Source organism: Capra hircus, chromosome 3 (genome assembly GCF_001704415.2).
Source record: "Capra hircus breed San Clemente chromosome 3, ASM170441v1, whole genome shotgun sequence".
Taxonomy (NCBI): Eukaryota; Metazoa; Chordata; class Mammalia; order Artiodactyla; family Bovidae; genus Capra; species Capra hircus.
In genome coordinates, this window is record NC_030810.1 from 111,933,749 (window position 1) to 111,948,224 (window position 14,476).

The 14,476-nt window shown below is 42.4% G+C and overlaps 2 protein-coding genes across 2 annotated transcripts in view; one reads left to right on the forward strand and one right to left on the reverse strand.

Moving 5' to 3' along the window:
- SDHC (succinate dehydrogenase complex subunit C) overlaps window positions 1–10,495 on the forward strand; it is a 30,554-nt gene extending 20,059 nt beyond the window's left edge. Inside the window, exons 5-6 of the mRNA XM_005677156.3 lie at window positions 3,549–3,712; window positions 9,630–10,495. Of these exons, the coding sequence (XP_005677213.1) occupies window positions 3,549–3,712; window positions 9,630–9,734 (269 nt within the window). The 3' untranslated portion in view covers window positions 9,735–10,495. The remainder of the gene's footprint in view (window positions 1–3,548; window positions 3,713–9,629) is intronic.
- CFAP126 (cilia and flagella associated protein 126) overlaps window positions 12,275–14,476 on the reverse strand; it is a 28,563-nt gene continuing 26,361 nt past the window's right edge. Inside the window, 3 exon segments of the mRNA XM_018046544.1 lie at window positions 12,275–13,206; window positions 13,581–13,757; window positions 14,247–14,327. Of these exon segments, the coding sequence (XP_017902033.1) occupies window positions 12,940–13,206; window positions 13,581–13,757; window positions 14,247–14,327 (525 nt within the window). The 3' untranslated portion in view covers window positions 12,275–12,939.

The window sequence follows — 14,476 nt, forward strand, 5'->3', positions numbered from 1 at the left end:
CTGGACTGTAAAGAACTTTGACCGCTGTGTCCAGAAGTTGGAACTTGATCCCATAAGAAATCAAAAAAGGTTTACATTCTCATTTGTTTCAGTAACAGAACAAACTGGGCTAGACAAATCCATGATTAGGTGTTTATTCATACTGTAGAGATTTTGTGGCTGATACTCTGAAGAGCATGTTGAACTAAAAAAGCATGATGATACTAGTTTGACTTTAAATAGAATTTATTGAGGAAGAACTTTACAAGCAGTTCTTTAAAAGATGGAAAAAGAAGCCAGTAACACTTTTCCATTGCTTAGGTTCTGTAAGGGATTAAAATACTTGTGATTTTTCATAGCAACAGTGTAAAAACCTAGGTGAAATTAGGTAAATTCCTTGAAAATGGCAGGTAGCTGAAGCTGCAATGTGAATAAGACTGGGAAAGGGTAATCAAAATGCAGCGTACAGCAATGAAATGAATGAATGCCGAACAACAGATATGTTAGAAGAACACAGCTGTAAATAAATTGTACAGTTAACTTGAATGGGAAGAAGAATGGTCCTGAATGTTCTGGATAGTCTTTAAAAATAGGTCAGATTGAAAACCAGAACTTCAGTGAGAGGTCACTTGACTGGGTAGGCAAACCTGCTCAGGTAGTCACTCTTTTCTAGAAAAGCCAAAGAACCGCCAGATTATAAAGTGACTAATGGAACTCTGAGATCCCTGTTTTGTTTTTCTGGGCTTTTCCTGAGATGGGGCATGAGTTACTGATTCTCAGATGTGATGTGTTACACCCTGGTCATTCCCAACTGAGACAGTGTAGAGAAAAAGCACAAACTTTGGATATTTCTGAGTTCAGTTCCAACTTTGTCACTAACTAGCTACTATCTCATCACTTCCTTTTCTGCTTATAATGCCTAGCTAGGACTTTGAGAATTATATATATAAAGTTGCAGTGGTAAACCAGGGTTCCCATGACCCCTTCCTCAGTTTTGATAATTTACTAGAAGATCTCACCATAACTCAGGAAGACACTTTATTTAGACATACGGGTTTTCAAAATAAAATAAAAACCAATGGAGGAGATAACACAGGGTAAGGTATACAGGAACGGTGAGGAAAGTGTGTGTGAAGCTTCCATGCCCTCTCTGGATACACCACCCTCTTAGAACATCCTTGTGTTCAGTAACCTAGAAGCTGTCCAAATCCTATAGTTTATGGTGGCTTCAGTGCCTAGGCAAGATTGATTAATCATTGGCCATTGGTCATTAGCTCGATCACCAGCCACTCCCAGGCATGTGTATGTAGTGAGAGGAAGTGGGGAGTAGACAGGGAAGGGGAGGGATGTATGGGACTAAAAGTCCCAATCCTCAAATCATGCTTTGGTCTTCCTGGCAGCTAGCCCCCATCCTGAAGCTGTCTAGGCGCCCCCAGCTTCCAGCCATCTCATTAGTATACAAAAAACTCTTGACTCCAAGAGTTTGGGAGCTGTGTACCAGGATTTGGGGAAAAGACCACATGTGTATTTCTTATTGTGTCACAGCTTCAAACACAGAATATCAGTCAGTTAATTCAGTCACAGGTTGGCCAAAGCTCTCTCTGTACAAATGAGAAGTATGTGAGAAGAAATTAAGTATGGAATTTCCCAAGTCCTCTTCTTAATGTTTAGTTTACTGGGAAGCAGAAAATAGACTGTCCTCCTAGAACCTGTTCTAACAGCTAAACAATTTAAATTGGGAAAACAAAGGCATTGACTGTCCCATCTAATCACCAAGAAAAATTAAATAGTGCTTTCTATTGACTGCCAAGACCAGCTTCAGCCTACTTCTCTGCAATTAAGTGCTGCAACACAAAGAACTGTGCAGATTGTCAGTAAATCCTGTTGGCACTTCCAGAAGCCATTGTAAACTTTGATACTTCTTCCCAGTAAACCCCTGTAGATATCACTGCAAAAGAAAATGAAAATATCTAAAAGGGCCTTGGTGAATCTGTTCAAATGATGATTAAAACTCAGGTTGGCAGCACCTGATTGTTGTTTTATCGAAAGTGTTGTCAAACTAATCTCATGATATACTCTGCCTGTCTGCCCCCCCTGCAGCCTCTAGGGGGTGGGGTGGCAGGAGTATTCATGCCCTGAGGGAAAGCAAAACATTTCTGAGAAGTGTTTTCTAGTATCTAGGGTCTTCCTGGGCCAGGGGTTGAACCTGTGTCCTTTGCATTGGTAGCTAGATTCTTAACGACTGGATCACCAGGAAAGTCCTGGAATCTTTTTTCTAATATTTTCCATTTAAATTCATTTGGATGCAGAACCCATGGGTATGGAGCACTAACTGTATAGAGCCTTCTAGTGGGTGTGAAGTGGCTTCTCATAGTTTTGATTTGCATTTCCCTAGTGACTAATGGTATTGAGCATCTTTTCGTATACTTATGGACCTTTTACTTCTTTGGAGAGAGACTTATTCACATCCTCTGCCCGTTTTTAAATTAGGTTGCCTTTTTATTGTTGAGCTGTAAGGGTCTTTAATATATTTTGTATTCAAGTCCCTTATCAGACATAACAATGTGCAAAAATTTTCTCTCATTGTATATGTTGTCTTTTTACTTTCTTGTTGGCATTGCTTGTAGCACAAAAGTTTTTTATTTTTTTCCATAGTATTTGTTGATTTATCAACACAAATTATTCCTTATTCCATTATTATGTCATAGTTTCATAGTTCAGATTACAGTTCAGTGACAAAACTTCCATGGAACTCAACCTAAAGAAATTCTTTATATTGTGAAATCACTTTGCACTCTGAAAGATACCAGCCTTCCTCATCTCCTCAAAAATCGTTCATGGAATCATAATTTCTGTAGTAGTCTGCATATGCTTGCTTTCTTGCTTCAGCCACAGCAAACTTATAGAAAGCTGCACCCCCGGAATACAGTGAATGCTCCAACAATCTGAAGTTTAGCCACGGTAATTATTCTCAGCATCAGCGTTCTTCCAGACTAACGGAGAAATGGATGGCCCCAAAGGGTGTTTAGTTTTGATGAACTCCAATTTATTATTTTGTTGCTTCTGGTTTGGTGTCGTATCTAAGAAACCACTGCTGATCCAAAGTCCTAAAGATTTACTCCTGTGTTTTTTTGGTTTTAAGGTTTTGAGTCTTACATTTAGGTCTCTGATTCATTTTGAGTTAAATTTTTGTGGGTAGAGATTTGATTGATTAAAAAAATCTTTTTGTCAGTCTTTTCCTTGAACTGAGTATACTGTTTTTATTTTTTCTTACTGAGATGATACAGATACAGCAGAGGTGACGTCTAAAGTGGTGGGTAAAGTTTTTATAGAGAGCAATGTTGGATGAGGATTAAGATGCTAAAATATATATTGTAAATCTAACAGACTGGAGTCAGATTCCATGGAACCTTTCTCCTACACATGGGAACATTAGTTTAAATCTTCCCCATTTTAAATTGGTTTAGAATTGTGTGAAGTGCTAGGGGCTGTCATAGAAACAAGTTTTATGTGTTTTATTGGTTGTAGCTGATGGACCGCTGTGATGGGCTTACTTTGTTTCTCCTCAGGAGTCTCTCTTTTTGGCTTGTCGGCCCTCTTGGTCCCTGGGAGCTTTGAGTCTCATTTGGAATTTGTGAAGTCCCTGTGTTTGGGGCCAGCACTGATCCACACAGCCAAATTTGCACTTGTCTTCCCTCTCATGTATCACACCTGGAATGGGATCCGACACTTGGTAAGTTAATGGTAGGCCTGTACATTTTCTAGGTGAAAGGAATGGAGAGGCTCAGGATTCTTGTCCCTGGTCTGGGTTTAGTACTATTCTTAAAGTTAGTTGTGCTGGATGTTTGCTCAAGGGCCTCTTGGACAAAGCTAAACTAGATTGCTTGGGCCCTGCCAGGCAGCACAGCTGGTGATGTAGCTATGCACTGGACATAGACCTGGCAGATGTTTTCAGGGTCTCCGTGAACTCTTCCAGTTTTAATAGGGTCATTACTAAAAGAGACCCCTGAAGCCAGGCCACATATCTGGCATAGAAGGCATATTTATCAGACAGAAATTGTTACCTGTTGTGTCAGGCACTGTTGTAGACATTGGAGGTTCATTTATGAACTAGGTAACATAGTTACCGCTTTCAGTCTTAATCTTCCCATCAAATCAGAGTGACAAATCTGGAGTCAAGTATACTGATTATTATTAACTTGATATTGGATTATGTTAACTGCTTTTGTTTTTTATTTGTTTTGAACTATTAGAATAGGACCAGCTTCAACAAGAAACCGAGTCTCTAGGATATCAGTATTGGGTTTAGAAATCTTTTGACAGCCTAAACTCTGTCCAGGTTGCCTCCTACATGAGCTTGGGGTCAGTTCAAACTGGTGTCCCCTTCTTTTTTTTTAAGGAATCAAACCTGCCCCAGCTTAGGGATCAATCTCTCCTATAGCACTTTAAGGTTGATATTTTGTGGTCTCCCTACCCCTGGTCTTGCTTCCTTTGTCAGGAAGATAATTACAGCTTCCTTCTTTATGGTTTTCCATTCTCTCTCACCCTGAGCCATCTGTTAGTTGGATGTTGTTGCTTTAATTTGACCTTTTGTAACTTCCACATTAGAGCTTAGAGACAAGCACTTTGTGAATTTTAGTCTGGTCCAATAGACAGTTTAACGGAATCAGAAAAGTGAGAGACTAAATGACCTATTAAATTGAGTGTATCTATAACTGTTCCCTGGGGCAGTGTTCAGTTTGATTCAAAATGACTTCACTTCCCTCAGGGGAAGGGGAGAGAGAGGGAGAGCATTTCCATTAATGACTTCTTATTCCACGGAACAAAGCTCTCCAATAAAATCAGCTGATCAGCTTCCTCTGTTGGCATCCTGGCTCAGGCAGGGACTTGCCATATATTTGCTTTTGTCTCAGAGTGGGAGGAGGGAAGGGGAAGAGATTTTATAAAATGTCAGAACTCAGGGCTTTTCTTAGGCCCTTAAATCTGCTTTTGTTTGTTCTTCTAGCAAGTCCTAGCTCTGACTGTGGGACAGTATTTTGTTTTTTTGTGACAGTCCATAGTTCTTGCACTCTGAGCTTGACAGTTGTGCTGCCAGAAGATCTAACAAGGCTCTATCCCCTGGTGGTCTGGTGGCTAGGATTCCTGGTTTTCATCCAGGCTATCCAGGTTCAGTTCCTGGGAAGAGAGCTAAGATCTTTCTCTAGGACTGCTCACTGCTGTCTCTCCAAGATCACATCCAGAACTTTCCCTGTATATTCATATTCATGTAAATGCATATCTACCCTTACAGTAAAAGAAAAAAAAAATCTAATGGAGTGGAGGGTAGAATTGATGAAAGAGAGTAGGAAGTGACAGGGTCTCTGATATGCTAGAGAATATCCCCCTATCACCACCACCCAGTAGGACTCAACTTTTCTGTAAAGCATTGTACCTTTATTTTTTTGAAAGCATTGTGCCCCATGAATAGTATGAAAAGGCAAAAAGATATGACACTGAAAGATGAACTCCCCAGGTTGGTAGGTGCCCAATACGCTACTGGAGAAGAGGGTAGAAATAACTCCAGAAAGAATGAAGAGACAGAGCCAAAGCAAAAACAATACCCAGCTGTAGGTGAGACTGGTGATGGAAGTAAAGTCCATTGCTGTAAAGAACAATACTGGACTGTTAGGTCCATGAATCAAGGTAAATTAGAAGTGGTCAAACAGGAGATGGCAAAAGTAAAGATCGACATTTCAGGAATCAGTGAACTAAAATGGACTGGAATGGGTGAATTTAATTCAAATGACCATTATATTTCCTACTGTGGGCAAGAATCCCTTAGAAGAAATGGAATAGCCCTCATGTCAACCAAAGAGTCTGAAATGCGGTACTTGGATGCAGTCTCAAAAATGACAGAATGATCTCTTAATTTCCAAGGCAAACCATTCAGTATCACAGTAATCCAAGTCTATGCCCCAACCAGTAATGCTGAAGAAGCTGAAGTTGAACCATTCTATGAAGACCTACAAGACCTTCTAGAATTAACACACAAAAAAGATGTCCTTTTCATCATAGGGGACTGGAATGCAAAAGTAGGAATTGAAGAGATACTTTGAGTAACAGGCAAATTTGGCCTTGGAGTACAAAATGAAGCAGGGCAAAGGCTAACAGAGTTTTGCCAAGAGAACGCACTGGTCATAGCAAACACCTTCTTCCAATAACTTAAGAGAAGACTCTACACATGGACATTGCCAGATGGTCAATACCAAAATCAGATTGATTCTATTCTTTGCAGCCAAAGATGGAGAAGCTCTATACAGTCAGCAAACATAAGACCGGGAGCTGACTGTGGCTCAGATTATGAACTCCTTATCGCCAAATTCAGACTTTAATTGAAGAAAGTGGGGAAAACCACTAGACCATTCAGGTATGACCTAAATCAAATCCCCATGATTATACAGTGGAAGTGAGAAATAGATTTAAGGGACTAGATCTGATAAGACAGAGTGCCTGATGAACTATGGATGGAGATTCATGACATTGTACAGGAGACAGGGATCAAGACCATCCCCAAGGAAAAGAAATGCAAAAAAGCAAAATGGCTGTCTGGGGAGGCCTTACAAATAGCTGAGAAAAGAAGAGAAGCTAAAGGCAAAGGAGAAAAGGAAAGATATACCCATCTGAGTGCAGAGCTCCAAAGAATAGCAAGAAGAGATAAGAAAGCCTAAATGATCAGTGCAAAGATATAGAGGAAAACAATAGACTGGGAAAGGCTAGAGATCTTGATCTCTTCAAGAAAATTGGAGATACCAGGGGAACATTCATGCAAAGATGAGCACAATAAAGGACAGAAACCATGTGGACCTAACAGAAGCAGAAGATATTAAGAAGAGGTGGCAAGAATACACAGGAGAACTGTACAAAAGGGATCTTCATGACCCAGATAACCACGATGGTGTGATCACTCACCTAGTGCCAGACATCGTGGAGTGCAAAGTCAAGTGGGCCTTAGGAAGCATCACTATCAACAAAGCTAGTGGAGGTGAGGAATAGTTGAGCTATTTAAAATCCTAAAAGATGATGCTGTGAAAGGGCTGTACTCAATATGCCAGCAAATTTGGAAAACTCAGCAGTGGCCACAGGACTGGAAAAGGTCAGTTTTCATTCCAATCCACAAGAAAGGCAATGCCAAAGAACGTTCAAATTACTGCACAATTGCATTCATCTCACACGCAAGCAAAGTAATGCTCAAAATTCTCCAAGCCAGGCTTCAGTAGTACATGAACCAAGAACTTCCAGATGTTCAAACTGGATTTAGGAAAGGCAGGGGAACCAGAGATCAAATTGCCAACATCCATTGGATCATCAAAGAAGCGAGAGAGTTCCAGAAAAACATCTACTTCTGCTTCATTGACTATGTCAAAGTCTTTGTGTGTATCACAGCAAACTGTGGAAAATTCTGAAAGAGATGGGAATACCAGACCACTTGACCGGCCTCCTGAGAAATCTGCATGCAGGTCAAGAAACAACAGTTAGAATCAGACATGAACAATAGACTGGTTCCAAATTGTAGAAGGAGTATGTGACGGCTGTATATTGTCGCCCTGTTTATTTAACTTATATGCAGAGTACATCATGTGAAATGCTGGGCTGGATGAAGCACAAGCTGGAATCAGAATTTCTGGGAGAAACATCAGTAACCTCAGACAGGCAGATGACACCACCCTTATGGCAGAAAGTGAAGAGGAACTAAAGAGCCTCTTGATGAAAGTGAAAGAAAAGAGTGAAGAAGCTGGCTTAAAACTCAACGTTCAGAAAACTAAAATCATGGCATCTGATCTCATCACTTCATGACAAATAGACGGGGAAACAGTGGAAACAGTTAGAGGCTATTTTCTTGGGCTCCAGAATCACTGCAGATGGTGACTGCTGCCATGAAATTAAAAGACGCTTGCTCCTTGGAAGAAAAGCTATGACCAACCTAGACAGCATATTAAAAAGCAGAGACATTACTTCACCAACAAAGGTCTGTCTAGTCAAAGCTATGGTTTTTCCAGTAGTTGTGTATAGATGTGAGAGTTGGACCATAAAGAAAGCTGAGCACTAAATAATTGATGCTTTTGAACTGTGGTGTTAGAGAAGACTCTTGAGAGTCCCTTGGACTGCAAGGAGATCCAACCAGTCTATCGTAAAGGAAGTCATTCCTGAATATTCATTGAAAGGAGTAATCCTGAAGCTGAAACTCCAATACTTTGGGCCACCTGATGCGAAGAACTGACTCATTTCCCACCCTGATGCTGAAAAAGATTGAAGGTGGGAGAAGGGGACGACAGAGGATGAGATGGTTGGATGGCATCACTGACTCGATGGATATGAGTTTGAGCAAGCTTTGGTAGTTGGTGATGGACAGGGAGGCCTGGCGTGCTGCAGGCCATGGGGCTGCAAAGAGTTGGACTCGACTGAGCAACTGAACTGCACTGTTCCTTTATAAGCAAGCAACTGTTTATCTTTTTGACTCCTAATCTTATCTAGGTGAAGCTGTTTGACACCTGAGGTAGGGACATCTTCTCATCTTGAGTTTCTTCCAGGCTCTAATTTTTCTCTGAAGCATTCTTAAAGTGTGGGCTTATTTGTGTTGATGCAGTCGTGTGTGAAAAGTGTGAAACCTGAAGACTCTGCTTTTGCCCTAGGAGAGGTTTTAGAATACGATACGTTGATATCCCTAGGGCACAAGAGAGTCTAAATCAGTGTTTTTTAAACTGTGTTTTTTGACTCAGTGGGTAGAAAATGTATTTAGTGGGTTGCTACCAACAAAAAAGAACTTTAAATAGAATATACTATATAGACTATAACACAGAAGGTGTTGATAAATATTGCATATTGTTTCATGAGCTTTTATATATAAAATATATATACACAGACATTGGGTACTAACTAAAAAGATATTTCTTAGTGGTGGGGGCATGTCACCAGTCAAAACAAAATTGAGTCTAGATCCCAAGAGTAGTGTTTTTTTTGGCCATGCCTTGAGTCATGTGGGATTATTCCCCCACCAGGGATTGAACCGCCTGCGTTCGAAATGTGGAGTCTTAACCACTGGACCACCAGGGAATTCCCCAAAGAGTATTTTGTAAAAAAAATACTAGTTTCCCAATGGACAAATGTTGCTTCCCAAAGAGGATTCAGAGGTTGACTATATCTAAAAAACCATGTATTATATCCCCATTTTGGAGATTAATATTGTGCATTAGTAAATTGTTTGAGAAGTCTTGTATTTAAACAGTTGCCAAATTTATTTGACCTCAGAACTTTTTTTTCCCACATGTAACGCCTTTTAACATTCTGAGAAACTAGTTTTTGGAGAAACACACTTCGGAAAACCTTGATCTGGTTTTGTTGTCACAAGGGAAAGTTTTATCTATTTAGTCTGAAAGTTCTTACATATAGGGACTGAGGATCGATTCCCTTTACTGTCATTGGGATAAGAGGGTGGCAGGTACCGTATTGTGGGTTTCAAGGAGGGTGAAGGTCACAAATACGGGAGAAGTGCTTTTCTCTAGAATCATGCTGAGAGAAATTACCTGTTTCTAAGTTGAGTTCTTTTCTGAGAAAGGAGCTATGAGAGTGACCAGGACCCTGATTGCTGAAATTTTTTTTTCTTATTTTTACAGATGTGGGACCTAGGAAAAGGCCTGACGATTTCCCAGCTACACCAGTCTGGAGTGGCTGTCCTGGTTCTTACTGTGTTGTCCTCTGTAGGGCTGGCAGCCATGTGAAGAGCCGAAGTTCCCAGTATCGTCATCCTACAAATTATCACATTGACCTGTCTTCCTGTTTGTTACTCTTGTCTTTGGCCAGGGCAGAGTTATTCTCGTTTGTTTAGACCCTTGTTTGCTTGCAGATCCCCTTGGAGCTCAGCAGTAGAGTACCTTACAGAACCGTAACGGTGGAAAAGGGTCCAGTTTTCCCCTTATTTCTAAGGATGGAATGACTGCGAAAACTCCCTTTTCTTGCCCCCGGCTTGCAGCCTACCCTGGGCTTGGGAGCCTTCCTTCTCTCTCCATGTTAGGCCTTGATTTATGCTGAGGGTCAGCCTTTGGCTCCTTCTTCCTGAGACAGTGGAAACAATGCCAGCTCTGTGGCCTCTGCCATGGGGACTGGGAGTGGGGATTCGGGTGCCACTGCCTGTGGGTTGCTGGCTCAAAGGACAATTCTGTCCATTGGTCAGAGCCCAGGGTCTTTAGCACCCACACAATGTGACTGGAAGGAGAGGGGGTGGGGGTGGAGGAGAATTAGACTGTCCCAGCTAGCAGGAGATAAAAAGAGTTAAGTTGACTCTTGGAGCAGGTCTTGGGGAGAAGATATATAGATTTTGATGCAAGAAGAAAATCCAGAAAATTATTGTTGACTCCATTACGGGTTATTTCTTTTCCTTGTGTTTCCAGAAAAACCAAACCTCTTACTGTCATGTTTTCTAATCCAGAATCACGTGACATCTTTTTCTGAAACTGAATTAAAATTATTATTTTGCCTTTGACTCTCGTTGATACTTTGAGAAACCAAGACAGTGGCGACTGGGGAGGAGGAGCCAGTTTCCTCGCTGCCCTGTCTGGTCTCCCTCTGGTCTCCTCCTCTCAGGTGCTTGCGTCTCCCAATCCTACCTTCCTCAGGAGGGAAGCAAATTGTCCTTTTAAGTGAGCACTGGAAAAATTATCAGGGAATCAAACAAAAGTAGCTAGGGATTTAATATGCAGAAACCTCAGAGAAGAAAGCAGGAGAAAGGAAGTTAAGCTGTGGAGAGCTTTTAGTTTGTTATAAACTCCAGAATCCCACTGAGAACGGATTATAAGCCCCAAGGTACAGTTCAGCAAGTTAGAATCCAGTGGAACAATGGAGGGGATGGCCAAGGGACCATGAGCTAAGTATGTAAATCGGGAGGGGAGAGTGGAGGGTAGAAAGAGATTGTTGGAAACCTGGCAGACATTTATGGTGTTAGGAGAAAACTTGCTACTTTCCTAATCCATATAGGCCAGGCTTTTGGGTCCCTAGCTCCCTGGCGGGAGTGCTGTTTTGGTAGTCTCTAGAAATGCTGGGGTGACTGATTTCCTTAGTGTGTCACTCTGAGTTGCTCACCAGCCAGTTAAAGCTTTGGGTTGGAGAGAAGTAGCAGTGCCTGTGATTGGTGTCAGTTAGAGAGGAAGACCTTGCTTGGCTGCCTCATCAGTCTTCAGCCCAGCTCCCAGTAGTCCTTGGCTTAAAGTGATGATCACGTCTCCCTTTTTACTATACTGGCTCTGAGAAGTCTTTGGAGCCTTCTCCAGCGCACACCAGGGGCTTCCCTTGTGGCTTAAACAGTAAAGAATCTGCCTGGCATGCAGGAGACCTGCGTTCAGTCCATGGGTCGGAAAGGTCCCCTGGAGAAGGGCATGCTAACCCACTCCAGTATTCTTGCCTGGAGAATCCCATGGACAGAGGAGCCTGGTGGGCTTCAGTCCACGGAGTCGCAACGAATTGGACAGGACTGAGCGACTAACACGCTTTCCAGTGCACACCACGTGTCCTCTGTGCTTGTCCTCAGAGTGAGGCATCCATGCACGCAAGGGACCAACTGGGTATTAGAACTGGGAAAGGTTTGGCAAGTGCATTAAATGTAACAGCCAGTGCCAGGAAGCTGCAGAACAGGGATAAAGATAAACAGAAATGAGAGGCTGGGAAATGGATAGGGGACTTTTTTGGTGGCTTAAATCATTCAGGTGATTGGGTCAGGGGAGGGGCAGAGTGGTCATGTATGTAATTCTGCCTCAACTTTACTTGCCTGTTGCCCTTTTTCTTCTCTGTCTCATCACTTCTGTAGCTTCAGTTTTCAAGTTATATTTGTATTTTTGCTTAAGTTTTGCTTTTACCACTCTTAGTTCCCCTGTGTGTTCTCTCATATCAGATATGATCTGTTAGACAAGGGTCATGTCTCAACCTGGCATCCTGTTGCTTTTCTTCCCCACCTCCAAGTGCACGTACACCTGCTCTACTCTAAATGGTTGTACTTCTGACTTTGAAGTTGTAGTTCATGCTCGGGGTGAAAAGTGAGGGGGGTATTTATTTCCTCTAACCCTTCTAATTATGGGTTAAAAGAGGCGGCCAGGGTGACCTGGGGCGGCCTTGGCCTGCAGCAGCTTAGAACAGGGCTTGGTATCCCAGCCAGAGATTGAGGCTGGGCCACAGCAGTGAAAGCACCAAATCCTAGCTACTAGACCAGTGGTCAGTGGCAAGGGCCCTGGCCGCTTGACTTTGCAGAAAAGAACTCCCACAAATAAAGTAGTGAAGCAAGTAAGGTATTTATTAAGAGGAAAAAGAGTCTAATACATGTGGATAGGCACACAGGCAGACTGTCCCAGACTTGCACCCTTGAAGCGGTTTGAATTATGAGTTATTTCTTGTTGGTGTCCTTTAGCCAATCATTTTGATTTGTCTGGTTCACAGTCCATATGTGGTATATCAGTATTCTCTCAGGTGAGTGCACACATCTCTTAGCCAAGGTGGATTCTACTGAAAAGGCGTTATGGGTAGAGCATCCCTTGACATTGCTCCCTGCTTCTGCCTGCAAGGAGCCTTTCTGCGCATGTGTGGTTGGGGAGGTCTGACTCCCAGAGTGAGAAATAAGTGGTTTGAACAGGGCCCAGCCTCCTCCCTTAATTGTCCTGCTATTGTCTTGGAGTGGAGTTTCAGTTTATAGGGAATGAATCTCCAATCGCTTTACCTTGGGGGAGTGAGGTGGGGGGTGCCCATCTACCTCCTACCTAAAGAGCTGAAGAGAAAAATTTCAAGTCAGTAAAAGATTCAACATACAGTGTTACTAACACAAAATTGTAAAGCAACTATATTCCAATAACAAAAAAAGTTTATTTTACAAATTTGCCTTTATTCCCATCTGTAATTTCTCTGATTAGGGGGGGTCTTCCTCAAGCCACTCAGTACCTTAGTCCCTTACGGAGTTGCAGGTTTGCATTTCTGGACCTCGGCTAGATTACGGCCTGCATGGGGCAAACACGGGCTTCCAGGTGGGCACTTTGGAGAGTAGAGTGGGCTTTGGGGACCTGGAGTGTGACCTGCAGAGGGATGTGAGCTTTGGAGTTGATCTGGGGAATTGAGATTTGAGGCTGGGGAGTTTGGGATTATGGTGGGACTTGGTGCTTGTTGTACAGTCTTTGTGATAGACTTCCTGAGTTTCTTCTGACTGTCTGGATCATGGGGCTGTCAGGGGTAGAACAGAAGAGACAATTATGTTTCCAGTTAGGCCTAGATCATTCTCAATCCATCTCAATTCTAAATCCCCTTCTCCCCATCCCATTGGCAAGAAGTCAGGTTTCAAATATGAGTTAAATTGGTATCCATTAACCTCCCCTTTGAGATCAGATCATTTTGTACTGTGTGAAGGGGGAGATGGGTGGGGTGGATAAGATGTCCTTAGCTTATCCCTTCAGGCCCCAGAGGTTGCTTAAGGACTAGACAGGATAAGACAGAATTGGTTAAAGGTTCCCCCTGCTGGGATTGTGGTAGTATAACAATAGACATTTCTGAGGTTGAAAAGCAAATAGGATTGAGGTTAAGTGGGAGAAATAAGATACCTTGCCGAAGATTTCAGGACGCAACCCATTGGAGGCCTTAAGTAAATCAGGATTTTTCTGTATCCATTTGGTGAGGGAGGCAGCACCAGCAGCTGTACGGGAGGTCAGGGTCGCCCGAGCAGGGGGTACCTTCAGAGGCATTTGCCAGGTGCCCATGAAGGAGCCCCAAGGACTTGCCTAAATGGAAAAAGACGGGATTCCTCAACAGGGCTTCTCACTCACAGTAACTGGCCTATTGGTAGGTCTGTTCTGTTTGTTAGTTGCATCTTTTTACCTTTGGGATTGTCAAGAAACAAGATCGAAAGCATAACTTCCCCAATCTCTTCCCCTTTCTCATTTAGGTTGCCCTAATTTTTTAATCCCCTTTACCTCCACTGGCTTAAATTCTACATCCTTAGCCTAAGTTTGGCCGGGTACCCACTATATAAGTATTATCACCTGAAGGTGTTCATTTTATACCAATCATTCATCAACTTAAGGAGTTCTGGGTGTTAAACTTATCCTGTTGGCTGGAAGTTTGGGAGCACTCTTGTTACAATGTGAATTAGGTTGCACTTTAATCTTCCAAGTAGTGCCTGCAGGAGATTACAAGTCTTCCCTCTGTTACTCCAGGTCTATGCCTTGGTTCTTTAACTTTCTAGATGAGAATGGAGATGAATGTCTCACCTTGGAACGGGGCACTGAAGGCAACAGATGACCACGATCATTGGCAATAATCTGAGTGTAGCCTTCATGGGAAGAAATCCTCTGGGGCAGAGGTAGAGAGAAAAGTGCTTGTGAAGATGGAGTGGAAAAGTGGGAGAAAGTATCTGTAGGGCTTAAATTTGAATTAAGGGCTGAGGGAGAGGAGGCTATGGGAATGCAAAGAATGCTGAAAGAGTTTAGGTGCCAGTGAA